The 27812-nt window shown below is 35.9% G+C and overlaps 1 protein-coding gene across 1 annotated transcript; it reads right to left on the bottom strand.

The window, feature by feature from the left end:
- Positions 1 to 1311: 1311 nt before the first annotated feature.
- On the bottom strand, positions 1312 to 27278 carry LOC100729805 (olfactory receptor 10AG1-like). The gene is made up of 5 exons (XM_003467839.2): positions 26260 to 27278; positions 18737 to 18757; positions 14763 to 14814; positions 3570 to 3818; positions 1312 to 1418 (listed from the first exon to the last, which is right to left on the bottom strand). Exons 1-5 carry the CDS (start codon positions 27196 to 27198, stop codon positions 1312 to 1314), a joined length of 1368 nt encoding a protein of 455 aa, XP_003467887.2. The 5' UTR covers positions 27199 to 27278.
- Positions 27279 to 27812: the final 534 nt, after the last annotated feature.

Below are 27812 nucleotides of genomic sequence, written 5' to 3'. Positions count from 1 at the left end.
TAAAAATATCTTACTAATGAATACAAATCTTAATTAATATATTTTTTGAAACAACACATCATTCTATTCAATATGTGAACACTTCATGAAATTCTTTCAACTAACCTTAAATTTTATAGACCTTTTTAAGCTCTTTACCTAAATTATATCCATTAATAATAATAGTATGAGATTCTTGAGGCATAAAATAATTTATTAATTTGAAATTTATAGATTTCTGGACTGGGAATGTAGCTCAATAGTCAGGTTCTTGACTTTCATACATAAACCCCTGAGATCAATCCAAAGCAACACAACAAACAAGATGAATAAAATTTATAGATTTTTGTTATTCTTTGTAATAGAAATTCAAGTGTTCTGGTTAGATGTTCTGAGTTTGCAATAAGCAAAGAAAACTACTTAGGCTTTTATCTTGATTCTTTCCTACATAGTTATTTGTGAGTTTCTCTGCTATTTAATTTATAACCTGAAGATCAAAAGTATTAATCACTTAACCATATGTAAGGCAATGTATTAGAATTCTGTAACAAACTATTTTATTATTAAAGGTAATTACTGATGTTTAATTTATAATTAGTGTATTCATTGATAAAATGTTTATAACCTCACACAAAGGAGGGCACACACACACACCACCACCACCACCACCACCACCACCACCACACATATGCACAGAAACACACAATTTTCCAAGGGACAATTAAAACAAAAATGTACAAAGAATTCCCTAAGTAAAAAATTTTACTACCATGGTCTTGAAAAATTTTTAAACAGTATATTAATCAATTTATTATTCATAATTAAGAGGAAGTGTATGTGATTCCTGGAGAGTTTTATTACAGAAGTTTAAAAGTATGACTAGTGCATGTATTAAATAAGTTCAACCATGATCTATATTATAAATAGTAGAATATCTTCAATGCATTAAATCAAAGCCCTCTGGACATACCAAGTTCAGTGCCACTGTGTGAGGTGACTCATCACTCTCCTGATATTATCATTTCCATCTATGTGCTTCAGGGTGTAGACCAAGTGCTCAGCATGGGCATCACAACTGTGTGAAACACAGGACCAACTCTGAACATAAGCCACAAGTTCATGGAAATGGAAACACAATAAAAGAACAGAACAGTTCCATGGAAGATGGTGAGGGCCACAGTGAAGGAAGATAAGAGGCACCAGTGGAGAAAGCTTTTTAGTAGTCACAAACTGAAGGCATTTTCATGACAGTGACAAAAATGGAAATACAATAGTGATGATGACAAAGAGGCTGTTCACCTCATTGAATATTGCAATGATAAAACAATGAATTTAGCTGAGGTAGGGGTTTGAATAGGAGCTGGGGATGACCACTGAGTGTGCACAGAGAAAATTACTGACGATGTTACATTCATAGGAGAACCATGCCAAGATGAAAACTGCAAATCAGTGGAGACAGTACTCCTCACATACAGGGCCATGTCAGCAGTCATGTGCACAGCTTTTGGATCACAACGCATGTGTAGTAGAAGGGGTTAAAAACTGACACAAATCAGTCATAGATCATCACCACCAATTTGAATGTTTCTGCCATTGAACACATGCAAGATGAGAAGAATTGAATGATGCATCCTGTGAAGGAGACAGTTCTGCCTCCCAAGACCAAGTTAGTTCTCCAGCAGTTTAGATGTGACATTAGTGGAATCAGAGAAGTGAGTAAAGGACAGATTACTGAGGAAAACTTACACAGGTGTGTGGAGTTTGAGGTTGCTTTGAATGATCAGGATCATTCCCAGATTCCACACCACTGTAATGTTGCATATAGCCAAGAATGCCGCAAACAGGGGCACATGCAGGTCTGGGTATTTTTTTATTTAAAGGAGAAAAAAAGGAGAACAGCATAAGGGTATAAATAATAAAGAATTTCAAAAAAACTAAGAAATCACTAGTTAATAGATCACATATTGTCATCTTAGAAATAGTTGTTCAAGGTACAGGATTAAAGCAGAGAAAGTGGACATTCAAACACTGAGACTGCAAACAGTTGTGTTCAGTGATCCAACTAAAACTCAGTAATATGGTCATCTATCTTAACACACCTAAACACACTTGCAGTTGTATCCTTTAGAGCACTTTTTTCCTCTGTTTTTTACAACAACATTTACACATTTTGGGTTTTATTACTCCCATAGTTGTTATTACTTTTTTGGAAAAGAATAAAACCAAATCTGACAAAACAAAGCAGTCAGTCAAAACAAAGGATAAACATAGCACACGATGTAAAAACAGAATACAAGGTAATCAACAGTGATTACCATAATGCCTCTTGCTTCCTTAAAAACAATTGCCTATATCATTAGGTATAATAAAATTGAACAAAACAGTACAGAACAAGACCAATACAATCTAACCATTGGAGACCTTACAAGACTTCAAAAAAAGATAATAGACAAACCAGAATGGGTGTCATAGTGAATCTTATTGCCTTCAAAGTAGTTGCCTATATGCTCAAACTTGATACTATCAAACAGAACAGAACAGAACACAGTAAAATCAGTCAAAAAAGATGGTGGGAGCAATACATGGCTTCAAATCAAGTTAATAGGAAATCAAAAAAGTTACTAGAATATATCATGCTAATATTTTTTATTTTTCCCTTAATTAAAAAAAATAATAAATAAATAGATTTTTTTAAAGGGCGAAGACTGAGATAAAAGAGGAAATAACAACATAGCAATAAAGGTGAAAGCATAACAATTTCAGCAACGTAGTGCTTCACCACAAGATAACCCGACTTAATAGTAGTTACCATAGTGTCTCTTTCCTTGAAATATTTGAGTACAATTTCGTATACTATGGCTTCAAATATATCAAGGCAGTGTGAAACCATTCAAGAGTAGGAAAGTATTACAGGGCATTTAGAACCAGTTAATGAAAAATGAACAATGGTTTCTATATTATCTCATTGACTATAAAAAAAATTTTTATACTATCACATATAATAAAATCCAATAAGATACAACATGATAAAACCAATGGAGACCGAATAACAATAGTTTGGTGGGACTTCAAAACAGGATGATATTAAATCAGCACTAGCTATATGATGTTTTGTTTTCTTCAAAATAGCTGTTCATATCATCACAGGCAGTAACATCAAACAGCCCAGAATAAAGCCATGCCAATTAATGAGTGAAAACATTATAAGGCTTCAAAGCCACATAATGAGGTATCATGATTACCACATATTTTATATATTTGAATCATTTTTTAAATGGGGAAACTATTTGGTATTCACACATGTGAGTTTGATTTATTTCACATATGAGTATGGCCTCAAACTGCATCCATTTATTTATAAATATCTCAATGTGATACTTCTTTATAGCTGAGTAGTACTCCATTGTACAAAAATACAACTGGAACTCTCTTCTTTGCCTGGGGACCAGGCTCTGGCTTCCTGTCAGTCAAGTGAGTCCAGCAGAGGCCTGGAACTGTCTTCTTCACCTGGGGGCCAGGCTCTGGCTTCCTATCAGATGAGTGAGTCCGGCAGAGACAGGGACCCTGCCCCAGCCTGGTGAACTCTTCACCTGGGGGCCAGGCTCCAGCTTCCTGATGTGTCAAGTAAGTCCAGCAGAGGCCTGGACTGGCTTCTTTGCCTGAGGACAGGCTCCAGCTCCCTGTTGGGATGAGTGGGTCCAGCAGAGGCGCAGTACTCTTCTTCACCTGGGGGTCAGGATCCGGCTTCCAGTCAGGTGGAGTGGGTCCAGAGGAGGCGGGGAGACCTATCCTTGCCTGGTGGAGCTCTCTTCTTTGCCTGGGGACCAGGCCTGGACTTCCTGTCAAGATCAGTGAGTAAGGGGGGCAGGGAATTCCGTCTTAGCCTGGCTGACCTCTCTCCCTCACTTGGAACAACACTTGAAGCTCAAAAATATAAGAAAATGACAAAACAAAAGACCAAAATGCAATTTCAAACATCCAGCCCATCCCAAGGAATCCCAGGAGCCATGTGCATAGAAGAAAACACATGCCACATAACTGAAATACCTGAAATAATGGTAACTGAAATAAAGAAGCAAGTATGGGAAGCCTTAAAGGAATTCAAACTAGAAAAAATCTCTCAGATGAAAGAAGAATTGATAAAAGAAAGGAAGCAGATGCTAAACATACCTAAGGAAGATGCAGTTTAAAAATTGGAGGAACTAACCAAATTGATAGAATCCCTGGATGAACAATATAAGAAACAAACAGAATACATAAAACAGATGCAAAGAGATATACAGGAAATCAAAAACTCCACTGAAAGTTGTAAAAACCGCCTCAATGAATGTGAAGATAGAATCTCAGACCTCGAAGACAAGATTGCAGACAAGGGAACAGGAAAGAAAAGATCTTTTAAAAATAACAAGAAATCAGGAAATAACAATTCAACATCTACAGGATGACGCAAAGAGAAGCAACATAAGGTCGATAGGGAAAAATGAAAAAGAAGGGAACAACAGAAAGGATGTCAAGAGGATATTTAGAGAAGTAATAGCAGAAAATTTCCCAAACAGGAGATTGGAAACTGATATCAAGATCAATGAAGCATATAGAACTCCAAATAGTCACAACCAAAATAAATCTACACCCAGACATATAATAATGACTATCCCAGAAATTGAACTGTAGAATAGAATATTAAAGGCTGTCAGAGAGAAAAGACAGATGACCTCTAAAGCAAAACCCATCATAATCACAGCAGACTTCTCAGCACAAACAATAAAATCAAGAAGAACATGGAGTGATGTATTTCAGATCCTAAAGGAAAATGATTTCCAGCCTAGGCTGATGTACCCTGCAAAACTGTCCTTCAAATTCGATGGAGAAATAAAATATTTCAATGATAAAGATCAGCTGAAAAACTTCATGATCACCAAGCCAAACCTGAAAAGAATACTGAAAGACAGCCTAGATACATTTAGGAAAAAACAGCTAAACAAATCAGCAGTAACACAATTCTGATGGGAGATCTTAACACACCATTGACACCAATGGACAGATCAACCAAACAGAAAATCAACAAAGAAATAAAAGAACAGAATTGTACCTGTGAACAAATGGACTTAATAAACATATAAAGAATATTCCAGCCAAAAACAACAGAATACACATTCTTCTCAGCAGTACATGGGTCATTCTCTAAAGACACCATATATTAACTCACAGAACATATTTAACTAAATGCAAAAGAGTTGAAATTATCTCTTGCATGCTATCGGACCATAGCGCTATGAAATTAGTAATTAATGATAAAAGATACTGCAAAAATCCCACAAACACATGGAAACTGAATAACACACCCTTGAGTAATCAGTGGGTCACAGAGGAAATTAAAAAAGAAATTAAGCAATACCTACAAACAAATGAAAATACAGATACAACTTACCGGAATCTATGGGATGAAATGAAAGCCGTCCTCAGAGGAAAATTTATTGCACTGAGTTCCAACATCAGGAAAACAGAACGAATACAAATAAACAACATGATGCTACACATCAAACAGCTAGAAAAAGAAGAGCAAGTCAAGCCCAAAGCCAAAAGAAGAAAGGAAATTGTTAAAATCAGAGCAGAAATCAATGCAATAGAGACTAAGAAAACAATCCAAAGAATCAATGAAACAAAAAGTTAGTTCTTTGAAACAATAAATAAAATCAATAAGCCCCTAGCCAACCTTATTTTAAAAAGGGAAGAAAGAGCTCAAATCCATGCAATAAGAAATGAAAAAGGTGAAGTCACTACAGACTCAGTAGAAATACAGAAGATCATCAACACCTATTTTGAAAACCTCTACTCTCAAAGGTTTGATGACACAGAAGAACTTAGAAACATACGAAATACCAAAGCTAAATCAAGAGGATGTAAAACTGCTGAATAACCCAATCTCTATCAATGAAATTGAACATGTAATTAATTCCTTACCTACAAAGAAGAGCCCAAGCACAGACGGATTCACTGCAGAATTCTATAAGAAATACAAAGAAGACCTAATACCAACACTCTTCAAACTCTTCAATGAAATTGAAAGGGAAGAAATCATTCCCAAGTCATTCCTGGAAGCAAATATTACTCTAGTACCAAAACCTAAGAAAGACTCAACTAAAAAAGAGAACTATAGACCAATCTCCCTAATGAACACAGATGCAAAAATCCTCAATAAAATATTGGCAAATAGGATGCAGCAAATCATCAAGAAGATTATACACCATGACCAGGTGAGATTCATCCCAGGCATGCAGAGATGGTTCAACATAAGTAAATCAATAAATGTAATCCACCATATCAATAAAGCCAAAAATAAGAATCACATGATAATTTCCATAGATGCAGAAAAAGCCTTTGATAAGGTCCAACATTCATTCATGGTAAGAACTTTACAGAAAATTGGAATAGATGGTCTTTACCTCAATATAATGAAGGCCATCTTCGACAAACTAACATCCGGTATCATACTAAATGGCCAAAAATTGAAAGCCTTTACTTTAAAATCAGGCACATACAAGGATGTCCTTTATCACCTCTCCTATTTAATATAGTACTGGAAGTACTAGCCAGAGCAATTAGACAAGAGAGAAAAATAAAAGGGATAAAGATAGGAAAAGAAGAAGTTAAATTATCATTGTTTGCAGATGACATGATACTCTACATAGAAGACCCCCTAAACTCCATTGAAACACTCTTAGATATAATAAATAAATTCAGTCATGTAGCTGGATACAAAATCCATACTCAGAAATCAATAGCATTCCTGTACACTAACAACAAAATCACAGAGAGAGAAATAAGAGAAGCCACACTCTTCACACTAGCAAGCAAAAAAATGAAATATTTAGGAATTACTCTTATGAAAGAAGTGAAAGACCTATACAGGGAAAATTATAATACACTGAAAGAAGAAATTGAAGATGATCTCAGAAAATGGAAAGACATCCCATGTTCATGGATAGGAAGAATAAACATTGTGAAAATGGCCATTCTCCCAAAGCTGTTATACAGATTCAATGCAATCCCAATAAATATACCATCAACATACCTTATAGATCTAGAGAAATCACTCCTAAAATTTATCGGAAACCAGAAGAGACCTAGAATAACAAAGGCAATTCTAAACAGCAAAGGCAAGGCAGGAGGCATAACAATCCCTGACTTGAAGTTATACTACAAAGCAACAGTAGTAAAATCAACATGGTACTGGAATCAAAACAGAGCAGAGGAACAATGGAATAGATTAGAAGAATCAACCACAACTACAAACACACTCAACCACCTTATCTTTGATAAAGGAGCCAAGCAGGTTCACTGGAAAAATGACAGTCTTTTTAATAAATGATGTTGGAAAAACTGGCTCTCCATTTGCCGAAAACTAAAATTCGACCCAAGCCTATCACCATGTACTAAATTAAAATCTAAATGGATCAAAGATCTGAATATTAAAACAGAAACAATAATCTGTTGGAAGACAAATTAGGTAGAAACCTTGAAGACATAGGGATAGGTAGAAAATTCATGAACAGAACTCAAACTGCATGGGAAATACTTCCCAGAATCAATAACTGGGATCACCTCTTATTAAAAAGTTTCTGTAAGTCAAAAAAAAATCTCCAGCATAGTTAAAAGAAAACCCACAAATTGGGAAAAGATCTTAGTGAACTCCCCCTCAGACAAGGGACTTTTGTCTAAAACATATAAATAATTAAAAAAACTCAGACCCCCAAAATTCAAAGACCCAATCCAAAAATGGGCATCTGAGATGAATACACACTTCTCAGAGGAAGAAATACAAATGGCAAATAAATACATGAAAAAATGTTTATCATCATTGGTTATTAGGGAAATGCAAAATAAAACCACACTGAAATTCCATCTCACTCCTGAAAGAATGACTAGCATCAAGAAAACCAACAAGAACAAATGCTGGAGAGGCTGTGGGGGAAAAGGAACTCTCCTACACTGTTGGTGGGAGTGTAGACTGGTGTAGCCTTTGTGGAGGTCAGTCTGGAGATTTCTCAAAAACCTGGAATTGGAAGTCCCATTTGTTCCAGCTATTCCACTTTTAGGCATATTCCCAGAACTGAAAGCATCATACCACAGTGATATATGTGCACCTATGTTTATAGCAGCACAATTTGTAATTGCCAGATCTTGGAAACAACCCAAGTGTCCATCAACTGAGGAATGGATAAAAAAGTTGTGGTATTTCTATATAATGGAGTACTACTCAGCTATAAAGAAGGATCACATTGAGGTATTTATCAATAAATGGGCGCAGCTTAAAACCATACTCATAAGTGAACTAAATCAAACTCGCATCTGTGAACACTGAATAGTTTCCCTAGTGTAGGAAATGATTCAAATATATAAAAGTATGTGGTAACTATGATTCCCCATTATGTGGCCTTGAAGTCTTATAAAGTTTTCACTCATTAATTGGAATGGCTTTATTTTGGGCTACTTGATATTATGGCCTGTGATGCAATGAACCACTATTTTGAAGAAAACAAGACATCATAATACCTAGTGCTGATTTAATGCCATCTTGTTTGAAGCCACACCAAACTATGGCTCTTCTGTCCCCATTGATTTTATCATGTTGTAGTTTGCTGGATTTTATCGTATGTGGTAGTATAAACAAAAATTGTTATAGGCAAAGAGACAATATAGAAACCATTGATCATTTTGCTGTTAGCTGTTTCTAAATACTCTACAATGCTTTCATCCACTTGAATGGTGTTACACAGCCTTGATATGTTTGATGCTATAGCATATGAAGTTATATTCAAATATTTCAAGGAAAAAGACACTATGGTAACTACTATTAAGTCGGGTTATTTGGTGGTGAAGCACTAGGTTGCTGAAAGTGTCATGTTTTAACCTGTATTATGTTGTTATGCCCCCTTTTATCTCAACCTCTCCCTTATTCATTAAAAAATTATTTAATTTTTTAAATTTCTTTTTTAAACTAATGGTAAAAAATCAAAAATCTAGCAGGATATATTATAATAACTTCTTCGATTTCCTATTAACTTGAAGTCCTGTAATACCCCCGTTATCTTGTTTTGACTGATTAGACTCTATTCTGCTCTGTATGAAAGTATCAAGTACCAGGGTATAGGCAACTACTTTGAAGGCAATAAGATTCACTATGATACCCATTCTGGTTTGACTATTATCCTCTTTTGAGGTTCTGTAAGATTTACAATGTTTAGGTTTTATTGCTCTTGTTGTCTCCTGTTTTGTTTAACTTTATAATACCTAATGAGATAGACAATTTTTCTTAAGGAAGCAAGAGGCATTATGGTAACCATTGTTGATAACCTTGTACTCTGTTTTTACATCATGTGCTATGTCTATCCTTGGTTTTGACTGACAGCTTTGTTTTATCATGCTTGATTTTATTCTCTTACAAAAAAAAGTAATAAGGTCTAAGGGAGCAATAAAACCCAAAATGTGTAAATTTTATTGTAATAAAGAGAGGGAAAGAAAAGTGCCCTGAAGGATACAACAGCAAGGGTGTTTAAGTGTGTTAAATAGAAGACCATATTAATATTTTTGATTGGATTACTGAACACAACTGTTTGCAGTCTCACTGTTTGAATGTTCGCTTTGTGTGCTTTGATCCTGTGACCTGAAACACCGTTTCTAAGATGATAGCGAGTGATCTATTAACTGGTGATAGCTGTTTTTTTGTAGTTCTGAAATACTTGTACCCTTACACTGTTTTGTTTTGTTCTGCTTTTTTTCTCTTTTTCCTTTTAAATAAAAAAAGAAAAGAAAGTGGTCTAAAGGATATAACTGCATGTATGTTTAAGTGTGTAGGATAGAAAACCATACTAACTGAGTTTTTGGTGGATCATTGAACAGAACTGTCTGCAATCTCACTGTATGAATGTCCACATTGTATGCTTTAATTTTGTAATTTGGACAACTGTTTCTAAGATGACAATATGTAATCTATTAACTAGTGATTTCTTACTGTATATTTTTTTCTTGAAATTCTGTATGACTTGTACCCCTTTACTGCTTTGGTTTTTTCTCTTTAAATAAAAAAATAAAAGAAATCAACTGATAATAAATGTTGGCAAGGCTCTGGGGATAAAGAAACATTGCTCCACTGTTGGTGGGAATCCAGACTGATACAGACACTGTGGAAATCATTATGGAGATTTCTCAAAAAACTAGGATTTGAAGTTTCTTTCAATCCAGCTATTCCCCTCTGAGGTATTTTACTCCCAAAACTTGAAAAGATCATTTCACAGAGATATATGTGCACCCATGTTCATAGCAGCACAATATGTAATAGCTAAATCTTGGAAACAACCAAAATGCCCGTCAACTGTAGAGTGGATGAAAAAGATGTGGTATTTTATACAATGGAATATTACTCAGCTATATAAAAGGATGGCCTTGAGGCCTTGAGGCATCTTGAGACTATCCTCATAAGTGAAATAAATAAGACCCACATTTGTAAATATCACATTATCTCTCTAGTGTAAAAAATAATAAAAACTGAAAGAGTAATAAGATCTAAAATGTATAATAGATATTGTGAAAGTGAAAAGGAGGGAAAGTGCTCTAAAGGATATAACTGTATGTATGTTTAAGTGTGTAATATAGACAACCATATTACTAAGTTTTAAATAGTTCATTGAACAGAATAATTTGCACTGTGAATGTTTAAATACATGTCCACTTTATGCTTTGATTTTGTAACTTGAATAACTATTTCTAAGAGGACAATATGTAACTTATCAACTAGTAATTTCTTAGTGTCAATAATTTTCTTCAAAATTATGTATTACGTCTACCCTTTTTTCTGTTTTGTCTTGGTTTTTTTTCTTTCTTTTTTCCTTTAAATAAAAAATATCAATGAAAAATAAACATTTTTACAATTTGAAATTTTAAAATGCATTACTGGTCAGATGAGGAATCTGTAATTTCAATTTCAGGCAGTTGATATTAGTCTGATTATTTGAGCTCACATTTTTCCATCAATGACTTAAAATTAATGTCAAGATTATACATGAATCAAAGGTACATGAATTATATGAGGACATACACTAACAGACTTACCTCAACTCTGACAGTTTTGGTGTCCAGGAAATGGGAAAATTCCAACTTCAACAATTGTTAGATTCCTGAATACTGCCATATCTTTCTCTTTATGTGTGTGCATGGATGTTGACTTAGGCTTTCTCTATGTATTTGAGACTGGCCTTGAACTCACTAAGTAGCTCAGGCTGGCCTGGAACTTACAGAAATCCTCTTGCCTCAGAGCTGGAATTACAGGCATGCACTAGCAGGTCTGTCTTGGCATTGTTTTCCCACCTTTAAAACACATCTAAGACCCAGATTGTGGGTCACAGTGTGTAGCAGGGGATACATGGGTACAGATTAGGACATCAAAGGCAAGTTCAGCTTTGTCTGGTGTCTTTTGATCACCACCCTCCTTAGTCCTAGTCCATGTACAGCCTTCCATACTTACATTTTCTCACTTACTTTATCTCATTTCCTTACCCTATCTGGTCCTCACCTCCTCATCTCTTGTTGCATCTGTGGAAGTTTTTTTTTACAAGTTATACAGAATTTCAGAAAAAAATAAACAGTAGGAAATCACTAGTTAATGGATTACATATTGTCATCTTAGAAATATTTGTTCAAGTTACAAAATTAAAGCTTATATAGTGGACATTCAAACAGTGAGACCAAACAGTTCTGTTAAATGATCCAACAAAACTCAGTAATATCATTGTCTATCTTATACACTTAAATATACATGCAGTTATATCATTTAGAGCACTATCTTTTCCTCTCTTTTGTACAATGACTATTACACATTTTGGGTTGTATTGCTCCCACAGTTCTTATTACTTTTTTTTTGAAGAGAGTAAAACCAAATGTGACATAACAGAACAGAGTTGGTCAAATCAAAAGGGTGGACATAATATATAATGTAAAAACATAATACCAGGTGATCAACAATGGTTACCATAATGCCTCCCGCTATCTCTAATAGAATTGCCTATATCATCAGTTATAATAAAATTGAACAAAACACTAAAGAATGAAACCAACAAAACCAAAACATTGCAGACATTACAGGTCTTCAAAAGTAGATAATAGTCAACCAGAATAGGCGTCATAATGAATCCCACTATCTTCACAGCTGTTGCCTATACTTTCGAACCTGGTACTATCAAGCAAAACAGAATAGAGGAACATCAATCAAAACAAGATGGTGAGAGCAATACAGGTCTTCAAATCAAGTTAATAGTAAATCAAAGTGGGTTACTATAATATATCCTGCTATTTTTATTTATTTTCCCTTAATTAAAAGGATAAAAATAAAAAAGTAAATAATAAAATGGAGATTGAGATAAAAGAGGGCATAATAACAAAACAGCACAGAAAAAAAAATAACCATTTAAGCAAAATAGTGTTTTACCACAAGATAATCCCAACATAAAAGTAGTTACCATATTGTCTCTTTCCTTGAAATCTTTGAGTATAACTTCGTATACTGTGGCATCATATATATCAAAACAATATAAAAGTATTCAAGAGAATGACAGTATTACAGGGTATTTAGAATCAACTAACAGAAAATGAACCACGGTTTCTGTATAATCTCCTTGTCTATAAAAGTTTTTGTTTATACTATCACATATAATAAAATCCAGTAAGATACAACATGCTAAGACCAATGGAGACAGAAGAGCAAAAGCTTGATGAGACTTCAAAACAAGATGATACTAAATCAGCATTACCTATTATGATGTCGTTTTCTCCAAAATAGCTGTTCCTATCATCCGTCTTCTCTGCCTCATTTCTGTTGAGCTCTTTTTCTGTCATTAGTTGTCAGTTTGTCTTCTTCATTTTGTTTTCTGCTCCATTCATTTTGGCCTCTCTGCCACTATTTCTGGATTCTTCATATTTTTCTTTTTTAGGATATCCTGCAGTATTCTCTGTAGAGTTGAACTGGTGGTTGCATATTCCCCTAGTTCCTCTTTATCCTGGAAGCACCTTGTTTTTCCATTAATTTCCAGGGATAGTTGTACAGGATATTTCAATCTTGGCTGGAGTTTATTATCTTTCAAAGCTTGAATTATTTCCCCCCATGCTCTTTGTGATTTGATGATTTGTGCCAAGAAGTCTGCTGTAATTTTGATGGGTGTTCCCTTGTAAGTGATCTGTTTCTTGTCTCTGACGGCTTTTAGTATTCTGTTCTTGTATTGGATTTCTGGAATTTGAATTATTATATGCCTGGGTGTTGCTCTGTTTGGGTTGTAGGTGGCTGAGGTCCTGAATGCTTCATACATCTGAGTATCTTTACCTTTTGCTAAATTAGGGAAATTCTCCTGGATTATTTCTGTGAGTAGCTTTTTTGGTTCATTTGTTTGTGTCCCTACTTCTTCTTTTATGTTCTTAATTCTTAAGTTATAGATCCTCTTATCATCTTCTAGTCTTCGTATTATTGCTGTTTGTTTCTTTGTTATTTTTAAGAAGTTTTTCATTTCATGCTCCCATATTACAAATCTGGCCTCCAGTTCAGATAGTCTATCCTTAGTTTCTTTCAAGCTGTTATGCCAGTTTCCGATAGAGTTTTTAGTTTCCTGGTAATCTCTTTGAACCTGCTTCACGTATTCTATGCTTTCTTTATTTTCTCCATCAAACAATTCTCCCCTCTTTTTCTGTTCTTCCATTCCACCATCTGTTTTTTCTTGAGTGATGCTTAGCATTTCTCTAACTATTCTGCTTATTTCTAGCTTCAGGTCATTAATAACTTCATTCCTAAACTCGTCTATGAGGCTCTGGAGATAGGGTTTTATGTCTATTGGTGCAGTGTCCGTTATTGCCTGTTTCTCAGGATTGGGGGCTGAGGGACCTTTCTTGTTGCTCTCTCTTCCCATATTCTTTGTTCCTTATATATGCAAGCATAGATAGGAGGCCCAGCTTCCTTCCCTGTTGACCACAGTCTGATTGAATTGCAGTGGCTAGGTGTTCCTGCCCACTGTAGCGCACCAGGGAGTTATGGACCAGGCAGCCTATGTGGGGCCCACCCCTCCAGGTCACCTTCAGGCACTGGGACCTGGGCTGTGCTAGCCTACTGGGTCTCAGCCAGCAGCGTCACATAGTCTAGGCACCACTTGAGAGGGGGATATGTGACTGAAGTCACTACAGCGCCCTGTTCCGGCAAGTCTGCCTGGTCCCAAAATGTCCTCTGTTGGAGCCTCCTAGATCATGGAAGAGTCCCACTTTCTCTCACTCACTGCAAGTTGATGCACAGCTCCCTGCCCATCCTGCTCTCAACTCCATTCACTGATTCCCTTCTCAGAGCTTTTGCACGTCTGTCTCCGTGCCAAGCCAATTCAGATGCAGCCGTGGTGGCAGGAAACCCAAATCGCAGCTTCCAATGGCATGGGCTCCAGCTTCCCTGCTGAGGCTTTGTCTGTTCCTGTTATAGTGCCAGGATTGCATTCCCAGTTGGTTTCTCTCTGCCCAGTTTGTTCTTGGGTCAGCAGGGCATATCTCCTCTCTTGCTTAGGATTCCTCACTCTGCACCATTCCTGGATTCTAAGCTGGATCTTTCAGAGAGCCTCCGTAGCTGCTGCTATCTGTCTGCCATGTTCTCCCGGAAGTGCATCTGTGGAAGTTTTGCCATAGCATTCACTGTGATGTCACGGAGCTGAAGCACTGCTAGCTTTCCTAGAGTGGCCCTGCTCAGCTACAGTGATCCTCCTCCTCACCTCCCTCATTCCTGTGCTCCCTACCAATCTTAGGCTGCTCTGCAATCACCATCTATCATGTATTTATTTAGTTTTACTTAAAACCTTGTTATTACTTATATTATTCAATATTTTTATTCTTCTCAGTAATGTGTTTATCCCTTTCTCCCCTTCATTTTCTTTTGCATTTACCTGATTTTTCACTCTTCATAGTCTACTCCAGCACTTTTACTTTATAAGTATTAGGCAAATCACAACACCAAGGAAGTACTTCATTTTCCTTACACTGTTGGTGAACCTCCAGGCTGTAATCAAAGGACCACAGTAAATTGTGTTCACTGCAGATGATGGATAGGGCTCCCTTCCACTGTATATGACATGAGATACTCAGGACTTTCCCAGATTTTATAAAATTCTTTTTAAAATTTGTCAGCTTGCTATACAATATTAGGTACATGGTAGATGCTTTGAAAGTTACATTAAAATTGGTAACCAAGTAAAAGGGAAAAGATCAGAACTATAAAAGATGATCCTTGGAAAAAGAGACAAAAAGATTTAATGGTTATTGCATTTGAACTAAGGTAGACTTTCTTACCTGTTGCTCAGAATTGAAGAATTACTTCATGTGAAATTAATAAATATGATGAGAATTGAGAATAAATTTAAACTGATATTCAAGAAATTATTTTTTCCCTTAGCAACCAGAAAATGTCAAAGAAAGGGAGAGAGAGAGACAGAGAAAGATGAAAAAGAGAGAGAGAGATAATTTGGAATATTACTCTGACTTCTAGGAGCAAGGCATAGGGCTTATGTTCACTTCTCTGAGCTCGGGTGTTTGGAATCTAGAGAGTCTTCACTGAATTCCTTCTTTCACACTCAGAAATTAAATGAAATGCCTTCCTATGTGGTATTTTTTCAAGAACTAAATTTTCTTTCTAAACCATTTGGGAAAATATCTCATTAAGCCACCTACACTAATAATAAAATATATAGATTGACTTAGAAAACACAGTGGCTGCAAGAAAATAGAAAAATAAAAGTGAAAATTCAGCAAGAGTTGATAGGTGTTAAATAAGTGCTGCACGATTATCTTTTCCTACACAAGTGTGTCCTGAGATGTATAAGTAAAGGAACATGCTTTGACCTTTTTTCATTTAATACAAAAGAACCATAAAATCCCTTTGAAACACTGACTTACCTTATTTAAATAATTTATACTGACTTCCGGGAGAACATGGCGGACAGATAACAGCAACTACCGGAGTCTCTCTGAAAGGCTCGGCTCAGAAGTCAGGAATGATGCGGACTAAGGAGACATGAGCCAGTAGAGATATGCTCTGCTGACTCAGGAACAAACTGGGCTGAGAGAAACCAACTTGGAATGCAGTCCTGGCGCTAAAATAGGAACAGAAAAGACTCGGTGTGGAGGCTGGACCCCGTGCCATTGGAAACCGCGATTTGGGTTTCCCGCCGCCCGGCGGCTGGCTGCCTCCACAGCCGCTCGGCAAGGAGAGATGCGCAGAAACTCTGGGAACGAGAGTCTGCGAACAGAGTCAAAAACAGGACGGACAAGGAGGCGTAAACGAAAACTGACTGGTGGCGAGGTGAGTGAGAGAAACTGACCCCCTACCACAGTTTGACTCCAGCGGAGGACTTTCTGGGCTCGGGCAGTCCTGTAAGAGCAGGGCGCGGTGGCAACTCCAGCCACACATTCCCTTCTCGGACGGGATTGGTGAAAAGTGCCTGGCCTGCGTGACGCTGCGGGCGGACTCAGTAGGCTAGCCCAACCCAGATCCCAGAGCCTGACGGTGGCCCGGAGGAGCGACTAACTCCCACATAGGCTGCCTCCTCCGCAACTCCCTGGTGCGAAGCGGTGGGCGGGAACACCTAGCCAGCGCAATTTGATCAGGCTGTGGCTGACAGGCAGGGAAGCCGGGCCTCCTATGTAAGCTTGCATTTAATAAGGAACAGAAAATATGGGGAAGGGAAGCAACAAGAAAGGCTCCTCGGCCCCCAATCCTGAGAATCAGGCAATAGTGGACACCGCACCAATATACATTAAGTGCCATATAGAGAGCCTCATAGACCAATTCAGGAATGAAGTTATCAATGACCTGAAGCTAGAAGTATGCAGAATAGTTAGAGCAATGCTAAGCACCACCCAGGAAAAAACAGATGGTGGAATGGAAGAACAGAAAAAGAGGAGAGAATTGCTTGATGGAGAAAACAGAGAAAGCATTGAGTATGTGAAGCAGGTTCAAAGGGACTATCAAGAAATTAAGAAGTCTATCCAAGACTGGCATAACAGCTTGAAAGAAACTAAGGACAGACTATCTGAACTGGAGGGCAGACTTGTAATATGGGAGAATGAAATGAAAAACTTCTTAAAAATAACAAAGAAACAAACAGCAATAAAACAAAGACAAGAAGATGATAAGAGGAGCCATAACTTAAGGATTAAGAACATAAAAGAAGAAGTAGGGACACAAACAAGTGAACTACAAAAGCTACTCACAGAAATAATCCAGGAGAATTTTCCTAATTTAGCAAAAGGTAAAGATACTCAGATGTATGAGGCATACAGGACCCCAGCTACCTACAACCCTAACAGAGAAACACCCAGGCATATAATAATAAAAATTCCAGAAATTCAACACAAGAACAGAATATTAAAAGCTGTAAGAGACAAGAAACAGACCACTTACAAGGGAACACCCATCAGAATTACAGCAGATTTCTCTGCACAAACCATCAAATCATGAAGAGCATGGGGGGAAATAATTCAAGCTTTGAAAGATAATAATCTCAGCCAAGATTGAGATATCCTGCACAACTGTTCCTGGAAATTGATGGAAAAACGAGGTGCTTCCAGGATAAAGAGGAACTGGGGGAATTTGCAACCACCAATTCAACCCTACAGAAAGTATTGCAGGATATTCTAAAAAAAGAAAAATACAAACAACCCAGATATGGTGGTGGGGAGGCCACAACGAATGGAGCAGAGAACAAAATGAAAAGACAAACTGACAGCTACTGACAGAAAAAGAGCTCAACAGAAATGAGACAGAGAAGATTGGATGATAGGAACAGCTATTTTGGAGAAAATGACATCTTAATAGGTAATACTGATTTAGTATCATCTTGTTTTGAAGTCTCATCTAGCTTTTGTTCTTCTGTCTCCAATGGTCTAAACAGGTTGTATCTTATTGGATTTTATTATGTACGATAGTATAAGCAAAAACCTTTTAAAGACAAGGAGAATATACAGAAACCATTGTTCATTTTCTGTTAGTCGATTCTAAATACTCTGTAATGCTGTCATTCTCTTAAATGGTTTTACATTGTTTTGATATACTTAATGCTACAATATACAAAGTTGTACTCAAGGACTTCAAGGAAAGAGTCAATATGGTAACTACTTTTGGGTCGGAATTATCTGGTGGTGAAACACTATTCTGCTTAAATGGTTATGTTTTGATCTGCGCTGTTTCGCTCTTATGCCCTCTTTTTTCTCAATCTCCACTCCATTATTTACTTTTTCATTTTTATCCGTTTAATTAAAGGGAAAAAAATAGCAGGATATAATATAGTAACCCACTTTGACTTTCGATTATCTCGATTTGAAGCCCTGTATTACTCTCACCATCTGGTTTTTGACTGATGTTCCCCTATTCTGTTTTGCTGGATAGTACCAAGTTCGAAAGTTTAGGCATCAGCTGTGAAGATAATGAGATGCATTATAACGCCCATTCTCGTTGACTTTTATCTACTTTTGAAGACCTACAATGTCTCCAATGTTTTGGTTTTGTCGGTTTTGTTCTTTACTGTTTTGTTCAATTGTATTATAACTAATGATATAGGCAATTCTATTAGAGATAGCGGGAGGCATTATGGTAACCATTGTTGATCACCTTGTATTATGTTTTTATATTATCTATTATGTCCACCCTTTTGACTTGACCGATTCTGTTCTGTTATGTCTCATTTGGTTTTACTCTCTTCCAAAAAAGCAATAAGAACCGTGGGAGCAATGAAACCCAAAATGTGTAATAGTCATTGTACAAAAGAGAGGAAAAGAAAGTACTCTAAACTATATAACTGCATGTATATTTAAGTGTATAAGATAGAAAATGATATCACAGAGTTTTATTGGATCATTGAACAGAACTGTTTGCAGTATCATTGTTGGAATGTCCACTCTACAAGCTTTAATTTTGTGACTTGAACAATTATTTTTAAGATGGCAATATGTAATCCATTAACTAATGATTTCCTACTGTTCATTTTTTTCTTCTGTAAATCTGTATAACTTGTACCCTTTCACTGTTTTTTTCTTTTCTCCTTAAATAAAAAATAATAATAATAATTTATACTGATCCAAATATAAGTCCTCTAATCTTGCAAATATGTTAATAAAATTAAATCATAAAGTATCATTGGAAAACAAAGAAAGACAAAGCAGACACAGGAAAAGAAACACTATATGAACACATTTACTAGTGCAATCTAAAAAATGATAATGAAGTTCACATTAATATAAAGTAGAATAGTAATTGTAGGAGGGACAGAGGGAAGAAGAAAAAGATGACACCGGTCAAATAGAGCAAACGGCTCTATTTGATGATAAATTTTGGAGAACCATCATATATTCTGATGATTATAATAAATGAAAACGTTAAATTCTTCTTATTTACTTAAAGTCAGTCTTAGTGATTTCACTACACAAATAACAGAAATCTCCAACTGTAGTAATGATTTTACATTGTACACAGGCATAAACTCATCATGGTCTGTATCTGAAAGGTATAAAATGTATATTAATATGTCATCTATAAAGCTGAAAAGTAAAATGCAAACCCAGACCTGAGGACAAGATCACCAATAGGACATTCCAAGAGTACTGATGTGCCATATTTGTCACAGGAGTTTGAGAATCCATCATAGAAAGACAAACTGACATCTTGCATAGAATTTTCGTGGTATTTAGGAAGTAACTTCTGACTTCTTGACCATTTTGCTCTTGGACTGTTGTAGAGGGTTCTAACCTATGTTAGATAGCAAGAGAAAGAACAACTGGAACAATTCAGAAGGACAGAGCTCAATCTTTCTCAATCTTTGAATTATTCTGAGGGAGGCACAGGTTTGTCAGGACTCTGTCTAATTCCCTGGAGGGTTTCTCAAATAAATGATGAGCTGGTTGAATCTTTAAAATGTTTTGTCCCTCTAGCCTGTGAATACTAATGGTTTTGATCTAATCCATGGAAGATCTCTTCCCCTCTTTTATCAAAGCAGGCCTTTCCTCACTTCCATAATGCACTATTGTTCTAAAGTCTCTCTTTTTACAAATCAAAGATATTTTGCTGGCTTGCCAACACTGGCAGACAGTTAGAAAAGAACTTTAAGACTCAGGTAATTTTAAGACTCAGATAAGAATTTTAAAATTCAGGTAAGAATGAAAAAGTAGGAGAGAAGTCATTCCTTAGCCAATGTGCCCATGCAAAAGAGCTTATGCAAAGAGGGCGGGGGGTGTCCCAGGAAAATCATTAAGAGCAGTGTGGTACAGTATTGCATGACACAAACAAAGAGCTCAGGTTACCTCTGTGATGTAACTAAACATTAAACCATACATACACTCCTTCTGACATCACAACTACGTTCAGTAAAGTGTTATAGATGGTGACACAAAAATCTCTTGCTGTGATGAGAAGATAAATCATTTTGTATCTTCAAAAGTGGAGAAAAACTCCATGGAAACTGGCAGGCACACCTTTACTAGAAATTTTGTTCTCTTATAAGAAATTGAAAAACATTTTGGGGAAGATGAGGAATAACAAAGGCCTACAAAGGCTAGGATTCTAATGTTCATAGTAGCACAAGTGTCATCGATATCAGTTTGAGTATTTTTTTACAGTAATGAAAGTAGGATATTTTGTAAAGTACCCAAACAGACATACTAAATTAATACACCAATTGTGCCAATCTCTATGGCTCCTGTCTCAATTTTGGACTAAAATAAGAGCTCAGTTAATATAAGTTAGCTGTCTATATAATGTTGGTTAAAAAACAAACAATGGTTGTAAGTTAACTTATCAAAACAATATTACTATGGCATCACTACAGTGATTATTATGAGCACATAAAAGCAATTAGTGGCTAACCACTTATGTTTTAGAAAAACTCATGGGGTTCAGTCTGAACTTTCAAGCATGGCTTTTAGAAATTCAAACTGTTTCCAAGAATTAAAGGAATTTGAAAAGTACCTCAGAAAACAAGAAATCTTATCTTGCCATGGATGAAGGACACAAAAATGTATAAAATTAATAAACAAGCAAAATATCCAGTTATTATGTTGGTATTGCCCTGGGGTCAATAAGGGATTTTTAAAACATTTCTGACTTAATCCTTCATTTTTGTAATAAATACTATGATGGTACCAATGCCAAGGGTTTTGTTTACCTCATGTAATCACTAAAATCATTCTGTGCCATGGGCACAGGAAAGCATGAGGCTGATCATAATGCTGAGCATTTTTTCAAGATGTTTTCTCTGATCTGCTTACCTCAGAGAATGTCAGCCAGATGCAGTGTTACTGGAATACAGTGGAATTGTCTCACTATTGAGCATATTTTGAATTGAATAATTTATTTAGAAACATGTAAAAAGCATTGCTCTACAATTCACAACATTTTGGCTTCAGTGTTAGCTTCACCTAAGTGAACTGTATGAATTTTTGTCATCTAATATTTACTATCTTGACTTATGCTATCACAATCACAACAGAAAATTCATAGTGTTTCTGTAATGATTAAAGTAGGAAAATCATCTACATATCTATATCAATCTATGTGTCTCCCTATCAGCAAACATCCCTTTCTCCCTTTCTCCACCACCCCACCACCTTCCATCCATCTACTTGTATCCTCTTTGGGAAACTGACACATAAGAAAAAAATTATATTAAAAATTACTTGTAATTCTCCCAATATTTTTCTCATCCTTAGGTTATAATAGTTATTATATGTAATATAACTGTTTATTATAGTATGCAATGCTCATTGCATGAAATAAAATGTTCCAGGAGAGCAAATGTTTGAGTTCCAGTATAATTACAAATGTGTCACAATTGCTGTTTGCACAGATCTGCTTAGGGTCATTGGGCTTGAGACCAAGCAGAATCTCAAGCCTCCATTTACATACAAAGACAGAATCTTAGCTGTTGTGTTTTGCTGGCAGTCAAGCAAGATAATCTTCATCAACAGGATCATGCGCTCCTACACAGGGCAATAACCTTTACTCAGCTTAATAATTTACACCTTAATTTAATACAAAAACACTTTGGTAACAAATCAATATCTGGAACCTTTGGTCAAGTCAACACCTACAGCTCACCAGCATGGCAGGCCCTGGGATATGTGCCACACTGACACTTCTCTTTCTCTGTGTTATATACAGGGTCTTGCTGTGGAGCCCCGCACCTCCTCACAATTGTGAGCCTCAGCCAGCATGATGAGATTGCAGCATTTGGCATTACTAGGGTGCACATTTTCATGCTTTTTTTTTTTTTTTTTTGCTTTTCTTTCTGCTTAGGATCAGCATGGATGTCTTTCTCCTTCTCTTTTCAGTCCCTGTAAGTTGGACCGACCTGCACATTCTCCCCTTTACAAGGCTTAAAACACGAATGTGCTCTGCACCTCCCCACCCCCGGTCATGTGATTCAGTACTAACCGGAGTGACAGGGAGAAGGCTGCTGGCGACTCCTCACTTGAAACTGTACTACAAAGCCACAGTAATAAAACCCACACAATACTGGGAAAGAAATAGACCTGAGGATCAATGGAAGAGATGAGAAGATGCAAGCACAACTACAAACACACTCATCCACTTGATATTTGACAAGGGGGCTAAACATGTTCACTGGAAGAAGGATAGCCTCTTTAATAAATAGTGTTGGAAAAATCAGCTCTCTACATGACGAAGACTGAAACTAGATCCATGCCTATCACTATGCACAAAACTAAAGTCAAAATGGATCAAAGACCTAAATATTAAAACAGAGACACTAAATCTACTGGAAGACAAGGTAGGTAGAAGCCTTGGAGACATAGGGATGGACAGAGAATTCATGAACAAAACACAAACTGCATGGGAAACACTTCAAAGAATCAACAACTGAGATCTCATGTTATGGAAAAGTTTCTGCACTTCCAAAGAAATCACCAACAGAGTGAAAATAAAACCCACATAATGGGAAAGAATTTTAGCCAACAACCGTCAGACGAAGGACTTATATCCAGAACAATTAAAGAATTGAACAACATCAAGCTCCCCAAATTCAAAGTCCTTTTCCAAAAATGGGCATCAGAGATGAACACACAGTTCTCAGAAGAAGATATATACAAATGGCAAATAAGTACATCAAGACATGTTCGCCATCACTGATCATTTGAGAAATGCAAATTAAAACAGCACTGAGATTTCATCTCACTCCAGAAAGAATAGCTGTCATCAATAAATCAAATGATAACAAATGTTGGCGAGGCTTCAGGTAAAAGAAACCCTGCTACACTGTTGGTGGGAGTGCATACTGGTGCAACCACTGTGGAAATCAGTATGGAGAATTCTCAAAAGACTGGGATTGGAAGTTCCATTCAACCCACTATTCCCTTTGTGGGTATTTTCCCAGAAAAATTGAAAAAGTCATATCACAGTGATATATTTTCACCCATGTTCATAGCAGCACAATTTGTAATAGCTACATCTTCGAAATAACCAAGATGCCCATCAACCACAGAGTGGATGAAAAAGATGTGGTATTTTTCTACAATGGAATATTACTCAGCTATAAAAAGGATGATCCTGAGGCTTTCATAGGCAAATGGAGACAACTTGAGTCTATCACCATTGGTGAAATAAATAAGAATCATATTTATAAATAACACATTGTGTCTCTGGTGTAAAAAAGTAATAAGTAGGAGCAATAAAACCCAAAATGTGTAATTGCTATTGTAAAAAATAGAGGAAAATAAAGTGCTCTCAAGGATATAACTGCATGTATATTTAATTGTGTAGGATTGATAACCATATTACTAAGTTTTTGTTGAATACTTGAATAGAACTGTTTTCAGTCTTGCTATTTGAATGTCCACTTTGTGTGCTCTACTTTTGTAACTTGAACAACTATTTCTAAAAGATATGTGTTTCTCAACTATTGATTTCTTACTTTTTTGAAATTATGTATTATCTCTACCCTTTTTATGTTTTGCTTTTTTTCTTTAAATAAAAAAATTCATATAAGAGAATCCATGTGATATTTAAGCTTACATCTCTGACATTTCACTTAGCATTACATTCTCAAGTTGTGTCCATTTGTGTACAGATGCTGCAATTTTATCTTTATTTATGGTATACTAATACACCAGTGGATATATGTGCTAATTTTTCTTTATCCATTCTTGTTGATGGACATATAATCTACTTCTAAGATTCAGCTGTTATAAATTGTGCTGCTGTATACACAGCAAGCACATATTTCTGAAATGTGATGTCACTAAAACTTTTGGGAAGATACCTAGAAGTAGAGTAGTGCGATCAAATGGAATTTCTACTTTTTGGTGTTGTGAAATCTCTACACTGACTTCTGTAGTGCTTGTACTAGTTTACATTCCTGTTTACCTGTATGCCTAACTGATATAAATTATTATTCACTGAGCATCTTATGATATTACATCACTTTTTATTGCTGATGAAACTAATGACTCAAACTCCACAGTGTTCATATGTTAGATGGTAAATTTTTACATTTTTAGCCTTGTTATTTTAAAGAATATCTTAAGGAAAGGATATATTACAAGAAGGTTAATGTAAAAAGTGAGAACATACAAACAATTTTATTTTCCACTTTAACTGATATAAGAATATTGCTTCCCTCTGAATAGTACACTGTAATTATATGAATGAAGAGAAATATAATAAAGCATAGGCAGCAATGTTTCCATGTTCATACCTTGATACAGTCAACACATCAGTTTGCTTTAATAATGCTTTACAGGATTTTGTTCATCCTATGCGTGAGTCTTTACCCAAAAATTATCCTTTGGGTATTATTGTCATCTTACTAATTAGAAATGTTAGGGTGAAAAGTTAAATGATATTTAGGTACTCCATACTTCCTAAAGAGAAGAATAAAATTTAGTTACCAAAATTCACTGGACAAAAATGCATGCCCAACATAGGGAATCTTTCTGTACAAACTTTAGAAAATGGACTATGAATGGAAGCATCTCCAGCACATGTCTTTTTCCTCACATTAAAATGATCTTTCTAGCATATCAAATGGCAAATCCTTAAGTCCAACAAAGCACTGTGTGACAAGACATGCACAGACAGAGATTTACATGAAGAAAACATATGACTACAATTTAATATCACCTGTTAGACAGTACAAAATGAAAATGGATAAATGAGAGAAATAGAACTATGTTCAGAACAAAAACGAAGATTGCTTTTGGATATGTGCTTACAATAAGAGTTAAAGCCACAGGTGCAAATAATTTTCTAAAGCCACAGGTGAGAATAATTGTCATATGAAATGCAACAATAATTTTCTTAAAGTGGATTATGTTTCTTGTATTGGAAGTTGGGACACTTAGGGGTCCACTGATTCCTACTTAATTTCCACAATACCATCGTTTCAAATACTAGGTAATTTTACATCCTTTAGCTGGCATCACAATGAAAAAGTTTAGGTAAACAGATGCAATGAATAAAAGAGAACTTCAGGGAGTCACAGAAATAATTTATATCTTCAAATTTGCAATTATGTTTAGTAATAAAGATGTCTACGTATTTGTGTTTTGGGTAAAGGAGATTAAATGATTTAAAAAGAGATTGTTTGGAGCATCTGGAAAGGAGATAATTATGTGAACAAAGCAAAACCACTTTTGCCAAGCAGCTGCATTGCTTTGTGTCATGTGTCCTCCCAGGGAATTATTAGGTGGATGGCTAACAGATGGAACTTCTTCTCCTAGCATCAATCTCAAAAAATGCATGTTCCCACACATTTATTTAAATAAACATTTTAATGATGATTCTATAATATCTGTATATTTCTCCAGGATTCATTCTGGTATCTACTCATACAGTGAATTATTCACACAAAAAGCATTAGTTGTTGAATGACTATTGGTTACTACTGTTTTATGCACTATAGATTAAAACAAAATGTCAGAAAATACATATACAGCATGGACATTTAGGACAGAATCACCATTAAATTGAATCTAGAACACAGTATTTTTAATTTATTTATTTACAAGGAGAAACTGATGTGTGCATCATTTATTATAATTTAAAAGAAACTATGTTGAAGCATGGCTTACTGAAGACAGCGGAATGAACCTGGTCCACATCTAAGCATAATAAATTGCAAGCCAATATGTAGATGTAATAAAAACATACTACAAATTGTTTCTGGGATAACTACATGACTAACATATCAAGGAGAACCGTGATGCTGTGCTTTGTGAAATAATTTTTTTCAATGAAGCAATCACATCTTTGTTCCTGAGGCTGTATATCAGAGGATTGAGCATGGGAGTCACCACAGTGTAGACAAGAGACAGCAGCTTGTCAGTTCCTGCAGAATGGCTGGATTTGGGCCTGAAATAAGTAATGGTAGCAGATCCAAAAAATAAAACCACAACCAACAGGTGAGAAGAGCATGTGGAGAAGGCCTTGGTCCGTCCTTTGGCTGTTGGCAACCTCAGAATGGTGGAAATGATTTTGCTGTAAGAGGCAAGGATCAGCATAAAAGGGACTGCAGCAACCAACATGACTACCACATAGACAGATGCCTCATGAGCAGATGTGTCCCCACAGGCCAGCTGGAGAATGGGAGGGATGTCACAGAAGAAGTGGTTGATTTGGTTGGAATTGCAGAAATGCAGAGAGAATATCTGGCATGTTTGCCCTATCTGCACTGGGATTCCACCAAGCCAGGAGCCAGCAGCCAGCTGAGCACACTTCTTTGGGTTCATAATGAGACCATAGTGCAGAGGGTTACATATGGCCACATAGCGGTCGTAGGACATCACGGCCAGCAGGAAACACTCAGTGTTTCCCAGTATAAGAAAAAAGCAGAGTTGTGTGGCACAAGAAACCCTAGAAATAGTTCTCTCTTGAGTCCAAATGTTGAACAGAACCCTAGGAAGAGTGACTGAAACATAACAGATTTCCAAAGAAGAAAAATTTGCCAGGAAAAAATACATGGGTCTCTGTAGTATAGGATCCAGCCTTATTATTATAATTATGAGACTGTTTCCAGTGAGCACAGCCAAGTACATGATGGCGAATACCCCAGACAGAAACCCCTGCAGCTTTGGAAGGTCAGAAAATCCCAACAGTATAAAGTGATGTGCCATGGAATCATTGTGATGTGCATGTATCTCTTCATTTGTCATCTGTGAACATCATCAGAAGCTCAAGTCATATCATCAGCCTTGACTTTCATTAATCATTTTTAATACAAAAATCTTACACATAGTGATTTCCCCATTTCCCCATTCCATATCAGAATGAAAAATAAGCTGATTGTTCTCTATTCTTAATCATTAATATAGTCCCATGTTAGATCATTTTTCTTTTTCCCTTCAAAGAGAAATTTTATTTGTGATGAGGTACATTTTTTAAATGTTACTGTTATTTGAATTCTTAAAAACTCAAACCCTGAATTAATATTCAGGATATCTATAACTAATTTCATTAATTTACCATGATTTCTACTTCACACAACATAGACCTTAGTATTTTCAATTTAAATTAATCATATTAAATAAATATTTTATAAGATATTTAAGAATTCTTATGTATCAGTAAGGTCAATTTTTATTTTATTTCTTCCTAGTTTATGATTACTATATGGCTTGTTTCTCTATTTTTAAGAAGTACCAATACACTAATTATGAAATATGAAATATTTCAATATCAAATTTTATTTGCTCTTTAATGTAAGAACTATAAAACTAATATCTGGGGTTTTGGGGGAGAATACAAGGAATTGAACTCAGATCTTTGC

This window comes from Cavia porcellus, unplaced genomic scaffold, assembly GCF_034190915.1.
Source record: "Cavia porcellus strain 051 isolate PalLab524CR breed Dunkin Hartley unplaced genomic scaffold, mCavPor4.1 scaffold_17, whole genome shotgun sequence".
Taxonomy (NCBI): domain Eukaryota; kingdom Metazoa; phylum Chordata; class Mammalia; order Rodentia; family Caviidae; genus Cavia; species Cavia porcellus.
This window is presented reverse-complemented; position numbering and strand designations above follow the sequence as displayed.